We start from the raw sequence: 18,246 nt of genomic DNA, 5'->3' as shown, positions 1-18,246 counted from the left end.
GTTAACAGTTGTGGCTGGGCAAGGTAGCTCATGCCTGTAATCCCAGCACTTTGGGAGGCAGAGGCGGGTGGATCTTCTGAGGTCAGGAGTGTGAGTCCAGCCTGGCCAACATGGTGAAACGCTGTCTCTACTAAAAATACAAAAAGTAGCCAGGCATGGTGGTGCATGCCTGTAATCCCAGCTACTCAGGAGGCTGAGGCAGGAGAATGGCTTGAACCTGAGAGACAGAAGTTGCAGTGAGCCGAGATTATGCCGCTGCACTCCAGCCTGGGCAACAGAGTGAGACTCCATCTCAAAACAACAACAACAACAAAAAAAAAACAGTTGTATCCCAGTAAATAAAATGGTTTACATGAAGTGCACAAATTTTTGGAAAGACAAAAACTACCAAAACTGACTCAATAAGAGGAACAGACAATCTGAATAGACCTATAACATGTGAAGACATTGAATTAGTAGTCACAGAACTGCCCGCAAAGAAACAGCCTAGGCCCATGTGGCTTTACTGCTGAATTTTACCAAACATTTAAAGAAATAATATAATCTTGACAAAATCTTCCTGGGGAATACTTTCCAACTCATTTTATGAAGGCGGTATCACTCTGATACCAAAGCCAGACAAAGACATCACAAGAAAATATAAACCCGTCTCTCTTTTTTTTTTTTTTTTTTTTTCTTGAAGAGACAGGGTTTCACTGTCACCCAGGCTGGAGTACAGTGGTGTGATCATGGCTCACTGCAGCCTGCAACTGCTGGGCTCAAGCCATCCTGCTGCTTCAGCCTCCTGAGTACCTGGAACTACAGGTGCACACCACCAGCCTGTCTGATTTTTATTTTTTAAATTTTTTGTAGAGATGGAGTCTCACCATGTTGCCCAGTCAGATCTTGAACTCCTGGCTTCAAGTGATACTCCCGCCTTAACCTCCCAAAATGCTAGAATTACAGACATGAGCCACTCTACCCGTCCCTTGTCTGTTAAAAAAAAAGAAAAAAGAAAAAAAAATCACGTTGTGATATCAATAGACACAGAAAAAGCATTTGACAGAATCTGACACTCTTTAATTATAAAACAGTCAACTAGGAATAAGAGGGAACTTCTCAGCCCGATAAAAGTCCCTTTACAGAAAATCCAAAGGTAACATCATGCTTAATGTAAAAGACTGCTTTCATTCTAAGGTCTAGCATAAGACAGGGGTGTCTGCTGTATTTCTATTCAACATTGTGTTGGAGGCTCTAGCCAGGGAAGTTAGACAAGAAAAAGAAGTAAAAGACATTAAAATTGGAAAGGGAGAAGTAAAGCTATCTGTTTGTAGATGACGTGATGTGTATCAAATAAAGCATTAGCACCAATTAAACAAGTTCAGCAGGATTGTAAAATACAAGATCAGTATACAAAAATCAGTTATATTTTTCTAGATTTGTGAACAGTCTGAGAATTAAAACAATTTCATTTCCAATGGCATAAAAATTAAATACTTAGGAATGAATTTAACAAAAGTATAAAACATATTCTGAAAGCTACATTACATTATAGACAGAAATTAAGATCTAAATAGAGCTCCTATCTTAAATAAGTGGAAGATTTAACATTAAGGTGCCGGTATTTCCCAAACTGATCTGCAGACAGTGCAGTCTCTTATCAGAATCATAGCTGACTTCTTCATAGAAATTGACAAACTGATTCTAAAGTTCATATGGAATTGCAAGGGATCGATTATAGCCAAAACAATCTTGAAAAAAGAACCAAAAAAGTAAGAAGACTGACATTTTTTGAGTTCAAAACTTATTTTGAAGCAATGGCAACCAAGACAGTGTGGGGCTGACACAGGGATACACATATAGATCAGTGGAATAGAATTGAATGTCAAGAAATTAAACTATATATATGTATATAGTCAGCTGGTTGTCAACAAGGTGCTGTCATGGTCTGTTTGGGTTGCTGTAATGAAATACCGGAGACTAGGTGGCTAACAGACAATAGAAATTTGTTTCTCACAGTTCTGGATGCTGGGAAGTCCAAGATCAAGGCACTGGCAGATTCAGTGTCTGGTGAGAGCCCGCTTCCTTGTTTACAGATGCCTTATCTTTTCTCTGTGTCCTCACATGGCTGAAGGAGCAAGCAAACTCTTTGGGGGGTCTCTTTTTAAGGGCTTTAATCCTATTCATATGGACTCTACCACTAAGGGCTAATCATCTCCCAAAGGCTTCACCTTCAAACACTATCACATTGGGAGTTAGGATTTAACATATGAATTTTGGGTGAGACACACATTCAGTCTATAGCAGGTGCCAAGACCATTCTGTGGAGAAAGAGGAGTCTTTTCAACAAGTATTGTTGGGACAGCTGGATAGACACATGCAAAAAAATGAGGTTGGACTCTCATACCATGTTACAAAGAAAAATTAACTCAAAATGAATCACAGACTTAAATGTAACAGTTAAAACTCTTGGAAAGAAACACAAGGTTAAGGATTCTTGGATATGACACCGAAAGCATGAACAACAACAACAACAGCAAAAAACAGATTAATTTGGACTTCATCAAAATTAAAACTTTTGTGTTTCAAAGGACACCAAGAAAGTGAAAAGACAATCTATAGATTATATTTGAAAAGCATATCTGATAAGGGACCTTTATCTAGAATGTAAAAAGAACTCTTACAACTCAATAATGAAAGGACAACCTAATTTAAAAATGGGTGAAGGCACTGAATAGACTTCATTTTAATGGGAGATACACAGTTACCAAATACATATGTGAAAAGTTGCTCTATCTCATTAGTCATCAGGGGATTGCAAACCAAAACCACAATGAGTTGCCACTCACACCCACTAGGATGGTTTCAGTGAAAGTTTTAATAGCAAAGTGCTGGCAAGGATGTGGAGATACTGCAAGCCTCATATGCTGCTGAGGGGAATATAAAATGGCACAGCCACTTTGGAAAAACAGTTGAGCAGTTTCTTAAGCAATTAAACATAGTTACCATATGACCTAGCAATTTTAGGTATATAACCCAGAGAAATTAAAACATATCTGTGTAAAACTTGACCACAAATGTTGTAGAAGTGTTATTCATAATAGCTGAAAGGTGGAAACATTCCAAATGTCCATCAGCTGACGAATGGATAAAATAGAATTGGGTATATATATAGAATGGAATATTATTCAGCCATAAAAAGAAATGAAGTACTGATATATGCTACAACATGGATGAACCTTGAAAACATGCTAAGTGAAAGAAACCAGTCACAAAATACTGCATATTATATGATTCTGTTCTGTTCATGTGAAATGTCCAGAATAGGGATGATAGCTTAAACAATACAGGATTTCTTTTTGAGGTGATTAAAATGTCCCAAAATTCACTATGATGAAGGTTGTACAAGCTGTAAATACACTAAAAACTGTTGAATAGCACATTTTAATAAAACTGTTAAAGTAACCTGGCCAGGTGCAGTGGCTCACGCCTGAAATCCCAGCCCTTTGAGAGGCCAAGGTGGGGGGATCACTTGAGGCTAGGAGTTCAAGACCAGCCTGGGCAACATGATCAGACCCTGTCTCTACAAAAAATAAAAAAATTCTCTGGGCATGGTGGCATGCACCTGTGGTCCCAGCTACTCAGGAAACTGAAGTGGGAGGATTGCTTGAACCCAGGAATTTGAGGCTACAGTGAGCTATGATTGCACCACTGTACTCCAGTTCAGGTGGACAGAGCAAGACCTTGTCTCAAAAAAGACAGGAGTGGGGGAGGGGAAGTAGCCATTTCTGATGTCCCTTTGGGATATGTCTGGGCATGTATATGTTTAAAAGACTGAGCTCTTAGAATAACAGAGCTCTTCGCAGTAAACTCATTTGTTCTCTCCCCACTTGTATTGTAGAAATCATGACCACCCCAGGAAAAGAGAACTTTCGCCTGAAAAGTTACAAGAACAAATCTCTGAATCCCGATGAGATGCGCAGGAGGAGGGAGGAAGAAGGACTGCAGTTACGAAAGCAGAAAAGAGAAGAGCAGGTAAATCCTTTACCTTTATTCATTTCTTTTAAAGAATTTAATGTTCCATTTTAAGCCTGAAACTACCTTCATTTTAGCAAAGTTTGTGTGTGTGTGTGTGTGTGTGTGTGTGTGTGTGTGTGTTTTCCCCTTCTCCCCTGTAAAATCAACACTTTTTTGGAGTGGGGATGAGGAGGTACTGAAAAGTGGTATGCAAGAATGGGGAAGTCTCTCAGGTTCTCATTTTCTCAGCATAACTACACTATTCAATATTTTCACCTATTTGTGTTTAGTGTATTTTAGTTTTCTAAGGGTGCAACTTTCTTCTTTAAGATTTTTTTGATGTATGTTTGTTAATGAATTCACAAGTGACCACTAAAGTGTTGCTGTTCATTGTAAACTTAAAATTGGAAATGTAAAAATATACACAAAAAGAAAGAATAAACCTCATACATAAACCAGTCCTTTGGATTCAGTAATTGTCAACAGTTTGCTACACTTGCTTCGTGTTTGTCTTTACATTTCTTTGTTATCTAACATTTTAAAGTAAAATTTCATTCACAGAATGTCTTTTTATTCCAGATTAATTCTGTATTATTCATAAAGACATTTAGAACATTGATTTTTCTTTTTAAGCCTTCCTTTGAAAATGCTGTTGACAAATGATCTGTTACGTTCGGCAAAAAAATGAAAAGACATAAGGCTTAAGTGATTTTTTTTTTTTTTTTTTTTTTTGCTAAGGAGAGACTTTGGAGCCTGAAGGACCATTTGACCCTCACTATAGAAATTCCATAAAGGCAGATGAATTAGAACCTTCATGCTTGAGAAATAAGATATTCTATTATAAATATTTTGCAGTTATAGTGAAATATTCTCAAAACACATTTTATGAAACACTGCATTAGATAATCCAGTTAGGTGAAGTCCAACAGTACATTACAACCTCAGTATTTTATTTGTTAGAGTTGTATGAATCAAGCACTTTATTATTGGCAAAGGTACTTTGTAATATTGTAATAGACTTTATATTGAGTGCAGCAAATTAAGTTATGAGTTCTTGACCTGCTTTATCATCTTTGAATGTATCCACTTAATTTTCTCTTATTTATTTTTTGAACTGAAAATGGATCCTTTTCTTTCACAGAGCTTTTAAATTAGTTCTGTTTTTTGGGTGAATTTCCTTTTCTTTTCTTTTTTTTTTTTTTTTTTTTTGGTTTGTTTGAGACAGAGTCTCGCTCTGTGGCCAGGCTGGAGTATGGTGGTGTGATCTTGGCTCGCTGCAACCTCCACCTCCCAGGTTCAAGCGATTCTCCTGTCTCAGCCTCCTGAGTAGCTGGGACTACAGGCGCGTGCCACCACACCCAGCTAATTTTTGTATTTTTAGTAGAGACAGGGTTTCACCATCTTGGCCAGGATGGTCTTGATCTCTTGTCCTCGTGATCCGCCTGCCTCAGCCTCCCAAAGTGCTGGGATTACAGGAATTTCCTTTCCTTTTATTCTCAGAAATCTTAACAGCATGATTATATATTTATATTCATATATTTAAGTGGAATACATGTATGATACATGTGAACCCAGGTATAGGTCTGAATATAACCACCAGTCTAGGGATCGTATTTGGCATAACACCATTTGAAGGTGTAGCAGTGGCACTCTTTGATTAACACGATGTTCATTTTATTCTGTTTCTTCTTGGTGACTACTGATTTCATGTAATTAAACTTCATTATAAAATTTATATACTACCGAAAGCAATCTACAGATTCAGTGCAATTTCTGTCCAATTACCAGTGTCATTCTTCACAGAATAAGAAAAAACAATCCTAGGATTCATACAGAACCAAAAAAGAGCCCCAATTGCCAAAGCCATCTTAAGCAAAGTATAAAGCTGGAGGTATCACATTACCTGATGTAAAATTATACTACAAGGTTATAGTAATTGAAAACAGCACAGTACTGGTATAAAAGTAGACCTATAAGTCAATGGAATGGAATAGAGAGTCCAGAAATAAAGCCCCATTCTGTCAACCAACTGATCTTTGACAAAGTTGGCAAAAGTATATACTGGGGAAAGGATACCCTATTCAATGAATAGTGCTGGGAAAATTGGAGAGCTGTGTGCAAAAGAATGAAACTGTACCCCTACCTTATACAAAAATTAACTCAAGATGGATTCAATAATTAAATGTATAACCTGAAACTATAAAAATCCTAGAAGAAAACGTGGGAGAAACTCTTCTGGACATTGGTCTAAGCAAAGAATTTATGATTAAGTCCTCAAAAGGAAACAAAACCAAAAATAGATAAATGGGACTTAAACTAAAAAGCTTCTGCACAGCAAAAGCAATAATGTATTTAACAGACAACCTACAGAATGGGAGAAAGTATTTGTTAACACTATCTGACAAAGTTCTAATGTTCAGAATCTACAAGGAACTCAAACAACAAGAAAAAAACAACTCCATTAAAACGTGGGCACAGGACATGAAAAGATACTTCTCAAAAGAAGAACATACAAGTGGCCATGAAAAAAGGGTCGACATCACTAATTATCAAATAAATAAAAGTTAAAACTATAATGAGGCTGGGCGGGGTGGCTCATGCCTGTAATCCCAGCACTTTGGGAGGCCAGGGTGGGCAGATCATCTGAGATCAGGAGTTCGAGACCAGCCTGGCCAAGATGGTGAAATCCCGTCTCTACTAAAAATATAAAATTTAGCCAGTGTGGTGATAGGGTAAAGGAGGGCACTTTCAGTATAAGACTATGTTCTTGGGAATTTTCCTGTGTTAATTCATTGAGAAGCTCCTTCCTTCCTCATATCCTGTTAATCAAATGTTGGATTTACTAGGCTGGTTTTCTTAATTTTCTCTTTTTCAAACCGTGCCCTTGTTTCAGTCTGCTGCCTCACCACAGCTTTCCGTTATACCTCAATTAAGAAAAATTCCTGAGGCTTTCCAAGGCTCTGTGTGGTTTGTGGGCTTGCTTCTCAACAGTATATCCCTCCATAGGCTCTTAGGTTTGATCTTCCTCCACTCTAACTCGTATATCTTTTCTCAATCTGTTTTTCCATTGTCATAGATATGGCTGGGAGCTACACATACTGGTTTTTTTTTTCTTGTCCCTTTTATCATTGTGGGGTAGTATTTCTGAGACTAAAAGTATGGGAAGGCCTGATTCTACTATTTTTAATCTGTATGTCTCATTGTATAAGGTAGATTATTATGTTGATTAGTTTACAACTGGCATGAAAATTTTATTGACCTTGGGAAGAAAAGCTATAATATGTTTTAATCCTGTTGTGAATAGAGCTGGACAGTTCTAGAATAGTGTAGTGGATTAATGATGAAGTATTGATGATAACAGTTAACTGTTGAGTGTTTGTTATGTCAGGTACTATTTTAAGCACTTAATGAATTAACCTCTCTAATCATCTCAACCAAACTCTGAGGTAGGTTATTATTTTCTGATATGTTATAGTTACACAATAATTGTGAATGTCTTTAAGTATCTGCTTATGGACAAGATAAAGCATATGTATATAAAAACACTGAAATGGATAGAAAATAAATTCATAGCATTACTGGTCCTTTATCTGAAGCTCAGCTAAGTGGTTACAGCAGTTCAGTGTAAATGACCATTGCCATAAAGAATAACAGCCTTTTTCTCTGGAAAGAACCTTTGCAATAATCTAGACCAGCAATGTTAAAATTATGTTCTGTGGAGCTTTGAGGCTCTGAGTTGAGTCTCCTGCTGCTTCTGTTCCCCCATGAAACGTTTGAAAATGGTTGAGCTATGCTGTCCAATATGAGATAGTCACTAGCTACAGTTAGCTATTGAGCATTTAATATGTGGCTAATTCAAATTGAGACATGTAAGTGTAAAATTTACATTGGATGTTGAAGATTCCATATGAAAAAATGAAATCTCAATTTTTATACTGAAATATTCTAGACATGGGTTAAATAAAATATTAAAATTAATTTTATCTTTTATTTCCTTTTTTAAATGGCTACTAGAAATTTTTAAAATTTCATTTGTGGCTTTCATTATATTTCTGTAGGACAGTGCAGATACAAACCATGTTTCTATTTTATACCAAAATTTTGAGTTTGAATGATTTGGCCAAGATTACATAGCAGATAAGTAGAACCAAGATCTTTTCACATCTGAATTAGTGTTCTTTCTACAGGATTGTGCAGCATTAGGTCCACCTGATAAAAGTTGTACTGGCACGCTGTGACACAAATCTTGTGTTTGTTTTGCAGAGCAGGATTGGAAAGAAAGCATAGTTAAAATGTGATGGTCAAAGCATTGCTTTGCATGCTTAGCTCACCTCTTATAACTACTAACGATTAAATGATATTGATTATAGCTATTTGGATACCGTGGTACATCTCTTATTCTGTATGACCTCTATTACCTTTTTGGGATTATTTCATTTAATGTCGTTTTAAAGATTTTCACAGTTGTCCATCATGCTGAGACGTTTTCATTTGAGTAGTTGCATAACTTGCATGTTTTCCAACCTTTTACTGCATTATAAATTGTCTTTGACAAATTTAATATGTTAATCAATCTCATTCTTCCACTTTTATCAAACCAGTGTTTGTTTGTGCTTCTTTTGGCTAGTAGTATTAGTTGCATGTTCGTCAGTTTGCCCTTTGATTTCACCTGTTTAACCAACGGCCGCTACAGTTTTTATCACTGCATTAATAACATTTAACATATCTTGAAAGTGGTTGTACATTTTAAAAATATTTTCTGTTGCTAATTTTTTTTCTAGCAGTTTTGAATACTGTTGACATAGCTTTGCTGTTCTAAGTCAAATATTGGACGAGCAGTCATGTTTTTCATGACCTGTAGTACTTAAAGATCACTAACAGCATCCCGCTGTACCAAACTGCCTGTGCATATAAACTGCAGTACCAGTAGATGTAATATTAGTGACTGGGTATGATTTTGGAATCATGTAAATGTTTTAAATAACTGTAAAACAAAATTAAAATGAGAGAAGAAATGCTCAAATTAAAAAGAAGGAAACAAGTGACCTGGTTTGTCATGCTTGTGGCTAAGCCACACAGAGAAGAATTATTTTAGTATACCTTTAAACTATGGTAATCTGACTAATTTCCTCTGCTAGTTTATATCTTAAGGATAAAAAAGAAGTATAAATGAATCTTCACTTGCTTTTGGTAATCATATAAAATTGGTAGTTATGAAACTATATATACATTTGTGTATGAATAAAGGAAATTCATATTTATATTAATATTAGAAACCTGATACTTTTAGTTTAAGAAAATAAGTAAATAAGAAAATTAAAGAAGTTAAGTAAGTTTGAATTGGTAATATCACTGGGAATTTATGATATATTTTCTTTAATAAAACAAAACACCAGCTCTGTCCTGAGAAGGCCTAGAAATAGCAAATTACCTTTTTGCAGTGAGCACTGGCATTCTGAGGTATTTAGAATTTTTTCTCAAAGGAACCAGGTTCCTTGCAAAAATAACTGGTTCTTGGTTAAAGATAGGGAATATTTTATAAAGCAAAGAAGTTTTCTGAGACCACTGGAGTTTTTTTGAAAAGACTCAGTGCTAACTTGAACTAGCTCCTAGCTCCCATTGGGTAAAAATAGGGTATTTTGAGTATCAGAAAAGGTTATAAAGACTTCTGCTTCTGGCCAAAATGGAGTATTAGGACGAGGATTTACCTTCCTACCTGAAGGAACCAGGAATAAACAGATAAAATACATGAAAACAGCAGTTCAAGACACTAGGCATTAGGCAGTGGAAGATAGTGATCTCTAAAGATGGGAAACAAATGAGATAAATCCTGTGATTATCTCAGCTTTCTAGTTGTAAACATAGAAAGAGGCGCTAAGGCAGAGCCCACAGCCTCGCTGCGTTGAGGCAGAGCTCAGAGTCTGTGAAGACCAGGCAAATAGAGTTTCGTAGGATGGAATATCAAAGAAGAGAGACCTGTATATTGAGTGAAGCCTGAAAATCTTCAAAGGCTTTCCTCAAATATTCAGCAGAATGCTGATTAGCACATGTGTTTGAGGAAACTACCCAAGGTTAGAGAAAATATCATTTTAAAGGATTAGACGGAACAGTGCCTGGTACTTACACAGGGCTGGAAACAGTGCCTATCCCACTAGCTGGACTGGAGAAACTCATAATTCATGAGGGATTAGGTAGAGTATTCAGGAGAGCCTTGCCTCAGTAGTGGAGATTAATGAGCTGTATACTTAGTACTGCTCCAGACTTAACCTGACAAATGAAAGCAAGGTCCAAAAGGATCAAACAGTTTCCATATAACTTAGCTGTGTACCGAAGTGGAGCTCAAGAATGTTTATAGGAATACAAAAATATCCAGTACACGAGGTAAAATTGACATTGTCTGGCATCCAAAGATTGTGACATATACAAAAAAGCAGGAAAACACAACTGTAATGGGGAGAATGATCAGTTGAAACTGACTCAACTGATAAAGATGTTAGAGTTATCAGGTAATAAAATATAAATGGTTATTATAACCATACCATATTCCATATGTTCAAAAAGTTAGAGACATGGAAGATAAAAAAAAGACTCTGCCAGGCATGGTGGTTCACACCTATAATCCCAGTGCTTTGGGAGGCTGAGGTGGGAGGATCGCTTGAGCCCAGGAGCAACATAACGAGTCTACCAAAAGATAAATAAATAAAAAACTTAGCCGGGCATAGTGGCGCACGCTATAGTCCTAAGTCCCAAGGTTGAGGTGGGAGGATGGCTTGAGCCCTGGAGTTTGAGGCTTCATTGAGCTATGACTGTGCCACTGTGCTCCAGCCTGAGTGACAGAGTGAGACCCTCTTAAAAAAAAAAAAAAAAAAAAACCAAAGTAAAAAGGTATAAAAAGACTCAATTTGAACTCCTGGAGATAAAAACTGTGATGTCCAAGATGAGAAATTCACAAATGGGATTAATTGCAAATTAAAGATTGCAGAAGAAAAGATTAGTGAACTTCTGGGCATAGGAATAGAAACCATCAAGAATGAAAAAGAGGTAAAAGAACCCACCCCCGCCCGGCCCTGACACACACACACACACACACACGCACGCACGCACACACACACACACACACGAGGGCAAAAAAACCCACAAGTGAGTTATGGGACAACTTCAAGAAACCTAAATACAGACAATTGGAGTCCCTAAAGGAAAAGAGAGGGTGGAAGAGAAAAAATATTTAAAGAAGTAATGGCCGAAAACCTTTTATAATGAAGAACTGTAAATCCACTGATTGAAGGAACTAAGTGAATCCCCATCACAAGAAAGATGAAGAAAACTACATCATGGCACATCATAGCCAAACTGCTCAAACCCAAACTTAAAAGGAAACTCTTAAAAACGCCCAGAGTAAAGACATGTTATATGCAGAGGCACAGAGATAAGGATGACATCACAGTTCTCATTGTAAACAATACAAGCCAGAAGACAGTGGAGAAGCGTTTAAGGAAACTGTCAACCAAAGAAGTCTTCACCCCCAGACGTTGCACTGAGACAGAAGTAAAATAATGTCCTGGATTACTTGAGCAAATCCCAGCTATCAAATTATTTTATCTGTAAATACTTCAGTATGTATCTCTACAGAATAAAGATTCTTTTTTTCTTTTCTGGAGACAGGGTCTCATTCTGTTGCCCATGCAGGCTAGAGTGTAGTGGTGTGATTACAACTCACTATAGCCTCAACCTCCCAGGCTCAAAGTGATTCACCTCAGCCTCCCTGGTAGCTGGGGCTACAGGCACGCACCACTACATCTGGCTGATTAAAAAATGTTCTTGTAGAGATGGGGTCTCACTATGTTGCCCAGGCTGGTCTCAAACTCCTGGCCTCAAGCAGTCCTCCTGCCTTGGCTTCCCAAAGTGCTGGCATTACAGGAGTGAGCCACTGTGCCCAGTCCCGGATAAAGATTTTTAAACTTAAAAATCATCAAAGAGCGCCGTCAGCTTTTCACCTCAAATTTTAGCAGTCTTTGTTGATGGTCCCTTCCTAGATCCATTACTTTTATAGGAGTTACAGGGATCATTTCTTCTGCTTTTATTAGCTGGAAGGTCATTCAGAATAGTGTTATCATACTTTAAAAAGTTAGTTTTTTAATATTAAGCATCTAGTCAACATTCAGATTTTCTACATTGTCACAAAATCTTATGTTTGTTTCTTAGAAAGTAAGTCATACATTGTATTTGGTGCTGTCTCTTAATTGTTTTAAAAAATTTTTATTAATAATTGGTGAAAACAAAATTTTTCCTCTTACCCATTTTTAAGTGTACAGTTCAGTAGTGTTAACAATATTCACATTGTTATATAACATATATCTAGAACTTTTTCATCTTGCAGAATTGAAATTCTATGCCACATTAAACAAGTATTCCTCATTTCTCCTTTCCCAGCTTCTGATAACTGGCATTCTACTTTCTGTTTCCATGATTTTGATTTCTCTAGATATCTCGTATAAGTAGACTCATACAATATTTGTCCTCTTGTAACTGACTTATTTCACTCAGCATAATGACTTCAAGGTTCATCTGTATTGTAGCTTGTGACAGGATCCCTTTTTCTTTAAGGCTGAATAATAATTCGTTGTATGTATTACCACATTTTCCTTATTCATCTATTGATGGACATTTGGGCTGCTTCCACCTCCTGGCCCATGTGAATAATGCTGCAATGAGCATGAGTGTGCAAATATCTCTTTTGATATTCTGTTTTGAATTCTTTTGGACATATACATGTAAGTGGGATGTCTAGATCATAATGATAATTTCATTTTTAATATTTCAAGAGCCTCCCTACTGTTTTTCATAGTGGGTACACGTTTTATTTTATGGTAGTTTTGATTTCCATTTGTCTAATGATAAGTGATGTTGAGCATCTTTTCGTATGCTTGTTGGCATTTGTATGTCTTTGGAGAAATGTCTGGTGTTTTGCCAATTTTTTAATTTGGTTACTTGACTAATCCTTACATTCTGGTTTTGTCAGCCTGATCTGTCATTATAAAGAGCCCCGACAGCTTTTTACCTCAAGTTTTAGCAGTCTTTGATGGTCCCTGCCTAGATCCATTACTTTTATAGAGGTTACAGTGATCATTCCTTCTGCTTTTATTCGCTGGAAGGTCACTCAAAAGAAGACCTTTCCCTTAGCTACAGTTCACACAGGACAGAGAAATGCTTGATTCTCTTCCTGTATTTGTTTTCAGAATAATGAGTTGGTTTCTTAGCATCCTCCAAAGGGATGAAATAGTGTGTGCTTTAATATCATTAAGAATGTACAGAATTGTAATCCCAGCACTTTGGGAGGCTGAGGCGGGTGGATAACGAGGCCAGGAGATCAAGACTATCCTGGCTAACACGGTGAAACCCCGACACTACTAAAAATATAAAAAATTAGCCGGGCGTGGTGGCGTTGCCTGTAGTCCCAGCTACTTGGGAGGCTGAGGCAGGAGAATGGCGTGAACTTGGGAGGTGGAGCTTGCAGTGAGCTGAGATCGCGCCACTGCACTCCAGCCTGGGCGACAGAGCGAGACTCCGTCTCAAAAAAAAAAGAATGCACAGAATTTAACATAGATACTTTCAAAAATAGGTTTATGACAGTCTGGTTGACAGTCTGTGAAAACCATCACCATAATTAAGTTGTGAACATATTCATCTCACCCAGAGGTTTCCTAGTGCACCTTTTTAGTACATTTTTCTCTACCTCTTTCCTCCGATCTATTTTCTGTTACCGCTGATCAGTTACCATAAATGGAATTATGCAACGTGTATTCTTTTTCTTTCTAGTTTCACACAGTTTAATCATTTTGGTATTCACTTATTGTTTTATGTATGAATTGTTCATTCCATTTTATAATTGAATAGTATGCTGTTGTATGGATAAACAACAACTGGTTTATCCATTCACTTGTTGATGGAAATTTGGATTATTTCCAGTTTTTGGTGATTACAAATAAAATTGTTAGGAACACTCATGGACAGCTTTTTGTGTGGATATAACTTTTCTTTTCCCTCAGGTAAGTGTCTAGAAGTGATATGGCTGGGTTGTATAGCTGGTGTATACTTAGGAGCTGTCAACTGTTTGCCAAAATGGGTTGTACTATTTTACCTTCCCATGAGCAGTGTACAAGAGTTTGAGTTGCTACACATCATTGTTAACATTTGGTGTGGTCGGTCTTTTCTATTTTAGCTATTCTGAGGAGTATGTAGAAGTACTCCATGATGGTTTCAGTTTTCATTCACCTAATAAAGTTGTAAGCATCTTTTCTTTTTTAAAAAAGTTTATTTTTAATTGGCAAATAATAATTGTGTGTATTTATCATCTTATGTACTTCTTTGTGGTGCGAACATTTAATATTCACTCTTTCAGCAATTTTGACTTATATAATACATTATTATTAACTGTAGTCACTATGCTATACAATAGATCACCAGTGAGCATCTTTTCATGGGCTTATTTGCTGTGTATCTACTTTAGTGAAGTCTGTTAAAAAAAAAATTCCTTTCCAGTTAAATTTTTTAACTGAGTCGATTGTCTTCTAGATACGTCTTTTGCTAGATACGTGTTTTACACATATTTTCTCCCAGTCAGTGGCTTGCCTTTTCATTTACAAAAGTAACATTTTAAATAACAAGCATGTATATCTGATGTGAGGTACATGTTAAGGGTTCTTTTTTTTTTTTTTTTTTTTTGGCATATGGCTATCCAGTCATTCAGGTGTCATTTATTGTAAAGATTATTTCCCCTATTGAATTTCCTTGGAAACACTTACCGTTGACCATATCTGTATAGGTCTGTTTCTGGACCTCTACTTTGTTCTATTGGTCTATTTATCTAGCTTAAATACCATGCTGGCTGGTAACTGTAGCCTTAAGATTAGTTTCAAATCAGGTAGTGTTAGAGCTCCAACTTTTTCTTTTTCAAAATTGTTTTGGTCTGGGTGCAGTGACTCATGCCTGTAATCTCAGCACTTTGGGAGGCTGAGGCGGGAAGATTGCTTAAGCACAGGAGTTTGAGACCAGCCTGGGTAAGGTGGCGAGACACTGTCTCTACAGAAAGAACAAAACAACAACAACAGCAACAACAACAAAACTAATTAGCATGCACCTATAGTCCCAGATACTCAAGAGGCCGAGGTGGGAGGATTGCTTGAGCCCAGAAATTCGAGGCAGCAGTGAGGTATGATTGTGCCCCTGCACTCCAGCCTGGGCATCAAAGCGAGATCTCATCCCTTAAAAAAAGTAAAACGTTGTTTTGGTTATTGTAGGTCCTTCACATTTATATGAACTTTAGAATCAGCTATTCAGTTTGTACATGAAAGCCTGCTGGGAATTTGATTGGGATTATGTTTAATCTATAAATCAGTTTGGAGAATTGATACTGTTAACAGTCTTGAGTCCTCTGACCCATGAGCACAGTATCTTCATTTATTTATGTCATCTTTCTTTCTTCCTTTCCTTTGCTTTCCTTTATTTTATTTTATTATTTTATTTTTTTTTTGAGACGGAGTCTCACTCTGTCTCCCAGGCTGGAGTGCAGTGGTGCGATCTCAGCTCACTGCAACTTCTGCTTCTCTTGCTCAAACAATTCTCCTGCTTCAGCCTCCCAAGCAGCTGGGATTATAGGCGCCCGCCACCATGCCAGCTAATTTTTGAATTTTTAGTAGAGATGAGGTTTCACCATATTGGCCAGGCTGGTCTTAGGTGATCTGCCTGCCTCGGCCTCCCAAAGTGCTGGAATTACAGGCGTGAGCCACTGTGCCCGGTCATGTTTATTTTTTATAATTGAGATTTTATTGGTTGTGTTGAGGATCAGTATACAGACATTTCAATTTGTACACAGTTCTTATGTACCGAAAATCTAAAAAGCTGTGTATTGTAATTCTTTTTTAAACAGTTGTTCCAGTGAGTTTCCAGCTTAAAATCTGGAGGCAAATTTTTAAGAGGCTCTCAAGTACCAGTATCTTAAAATGTTAAGTTACTACATACATCCCACCAATTCACAGTTTAATAGCATATATACTACATATTCAAATTTTCAATCTTTTGCAGTACATTAACAAAGTTATTAGTAAAACAGCACTACCATGACTGAAGATTTTACAGAGTATGCACAATTCTGATAGGGAGAGCCATGATCAAGGAGTGGTTTTCTTTAGGAAACAATTCTGCTAAAAAACAACATAGGAATAGAAGTAATTTAAAATATTCAAGACATTAAATGCAGGACTGTGATTCCATATTGCCATTTTGTATACTTTGTATTGTAGGATATAAAAACTAATCCCTCATCTATGGAATGTCAGAGCCTCCCATAATTCAGTATCCCACACTATTTTCTGGTTGTACCAAAAAATAAACAACCAGCAAATGATTTCTCCTCTTAAAAAAAGCATTTACACTTAAAAAATGGGATGAGGTGGGATTCCCTCCTTTTAAAAATGTTTCTAGAGCTACTAGAAAACGTATATTTACAAAATAGTTTATGAAAATATTCCTCTGGGCTGGGCACGGTGGCTCACACCTGTAATCCCAGCACTTTGGGAGGCTGAGGCGGGTGGATCAGCTGAGGTCAGGAGTTCAAGACCAGCCTGGCCAATATGTTGAAGCCCCGTTTCTACTAAAAATACAAAAATCAGCCAGGTGTGGTAGTGGGCGCCTGTAATCCCAGCTACTTGGGAGGCTGAAGCAGAAGGATTGCTTGAACCTGGGAGGTGGAGGTTGTAGTGAGCCTAGACCATACCATTGTACTCCAGCCTCGGCAACAAGAGTGAAACTCCAATTTAAAAAACAAAACAAAACAAAACAACAACAACAAAAAAAAAACAGAAAATTCCTGTGGATAGTACAAGAAGGGAAACAGGAATGACTCATAAGACAAGGTATGTGATATTAATCACACTTGGCTTTTTTTTCCTCTGACTTTCTCAGTTTAGTTTCTCTGTTTTCTGTAGGTAAATCTTTAGTTTCTTGGTTTGCCACTGTGGTGTATTTTCTCTGCTTTCCTTTTCACTTTTGTTTTGTCTGAAGATGTATCGTTTCCTGCTGCCTTTTTTGGTTTCCTGTCCACTTTTGTAGGAGCAGAGTTAGCTGAGAACTGTGCCGGGTCTCTACCTGGGCTCTTCCTTCACTATCCCTTCAGCTGAGCTGACCTTCCTTCCTCTTGGATATTTTGGTGGTGGGGAGGCGCGAGAGCCTTGGTGAAGCTAGGCTGCCTGGCTATTGCTGTCCCGTCCCGTCCCGTCCCATCCCGTCCTCCCCAGTCTCTACCAGCTACTGAGACCTGCTGCGGGGGTTAGGTCATCTTTACATTCTCTTAGCAATTTGTAGTTTTTGGTGTATAGGTCTTACAGATTTTTATCTTTTGTCAGATTTTTCCCTAAGTATTTCATTTTTATTGATGCTGTTGTAATTGTTATTTTTTAGATTTCAGTTGTTCATTGTTAATATGTAGAAATGCAATTTAATTTTGTATATTGATCTCCTAAAGCTTGCTGAACTCACTTGTTAGTTCTAGTCCCTTTGTTATAGATTCCATTGGGTTTTTTACATAGGCAATCATGCCATCTACAGATAAAAGTTTCCTTATTTTCCATTCTTATCTGGATGACTTTTATTTCTTTAACTTGTTTGGTTGTACTGACTAGAACTTAATGGTGCAGTGTTGAATGAAAATAATAAAAACAGACCTATCTGTTTTATTCCTGACCTTAGATGAAAAGTAGTGGGTCTTTCATTACCTGTGATGTTAATGACAGGTTTTTCATATATAGTCATGTACTATATAACTATGTTTCCATCAGCTATGGACCACATATATGATGTGGTCCCATAAGATTATAATTACCATATTTTTACTGTACCTTTTCTATGTTTTGATATGCAGATTTTTACCTTTGGGTTAAAATCGCCTCCGGTGTTCAGTACAGTAACGTGCTGTACAAGTTTGTAGCCTAGGAGCAATAGGGCATATCATATCGCCTAGGCGTGTAGTAGCTATTCCATCTAGGTTTGTGTAACGACAATCTGTGATGTTCACACAATGATGAAGTCGTGTGATGTATTTCTCAGACTCTTGTTAAGTGATGCATGTGTGTATTTTATGAGATTAAGGAAGTTCTCTCTCTTTTTAAAAAGTTTTTATTTCTATGTATGTTCTTATACAGTATGCTAAAGAAAAACTTTTTTAGAAGAGTTTCTTTAAAACCTTAAAAAAAAATT

General features: G+C 37.1%; 1 protein-coding gene across 6 annotated transcripts in view; it reads left to right on the top strand.

The window, feature by feature from the left end:
* KPNA1 (karyopherin subunit alpha 1) overlaps positions 1 to 18,246 on the top strand; it is an 89,741-nt gene that overhangs the window by 14,555 nt on the left and 56,940 nt on the right. For all 6 annotated transcript variants that reach the window (XM_055383801.2, XM_004036173.5, XM_019023573.3 and 3 more), the window contains exon 2: positions 3,881 to 4,014. In XM_055383801.2, coding sequence (XP_055239776.1) covers positions 3,886 to 4,014 — 129 coding nt within the window. In that variant the 5' untranslated portion in view covers positions 3,881 to 3,885. The remainder of the gene's footprint in view (positions 1 to 3,880; positions 4,015 to 18,246) is intronic.

The sequence above is a fragment of the Gorilla gorilla genome, chromosome 2 (assembly GCF_029281585.2).
Source record: "Gorilla gorilla gorilla isolate KB3781 chromosome 2, NHGRI_mGorGor1-v2.1_pri, whole genome shotgun sequence".
Classification (NCBI taxonomy): Eukaryota; Metazoa; Chordata; class Mammalia; order Primates; family Hominidae; genus Gorilla; species Gorilla gorilla.
The sequence above is the reverse complement of the archived record's forward strand: the minus strand, read 5'-3'. Positions and strand labels throughout refer to the sequence as shown.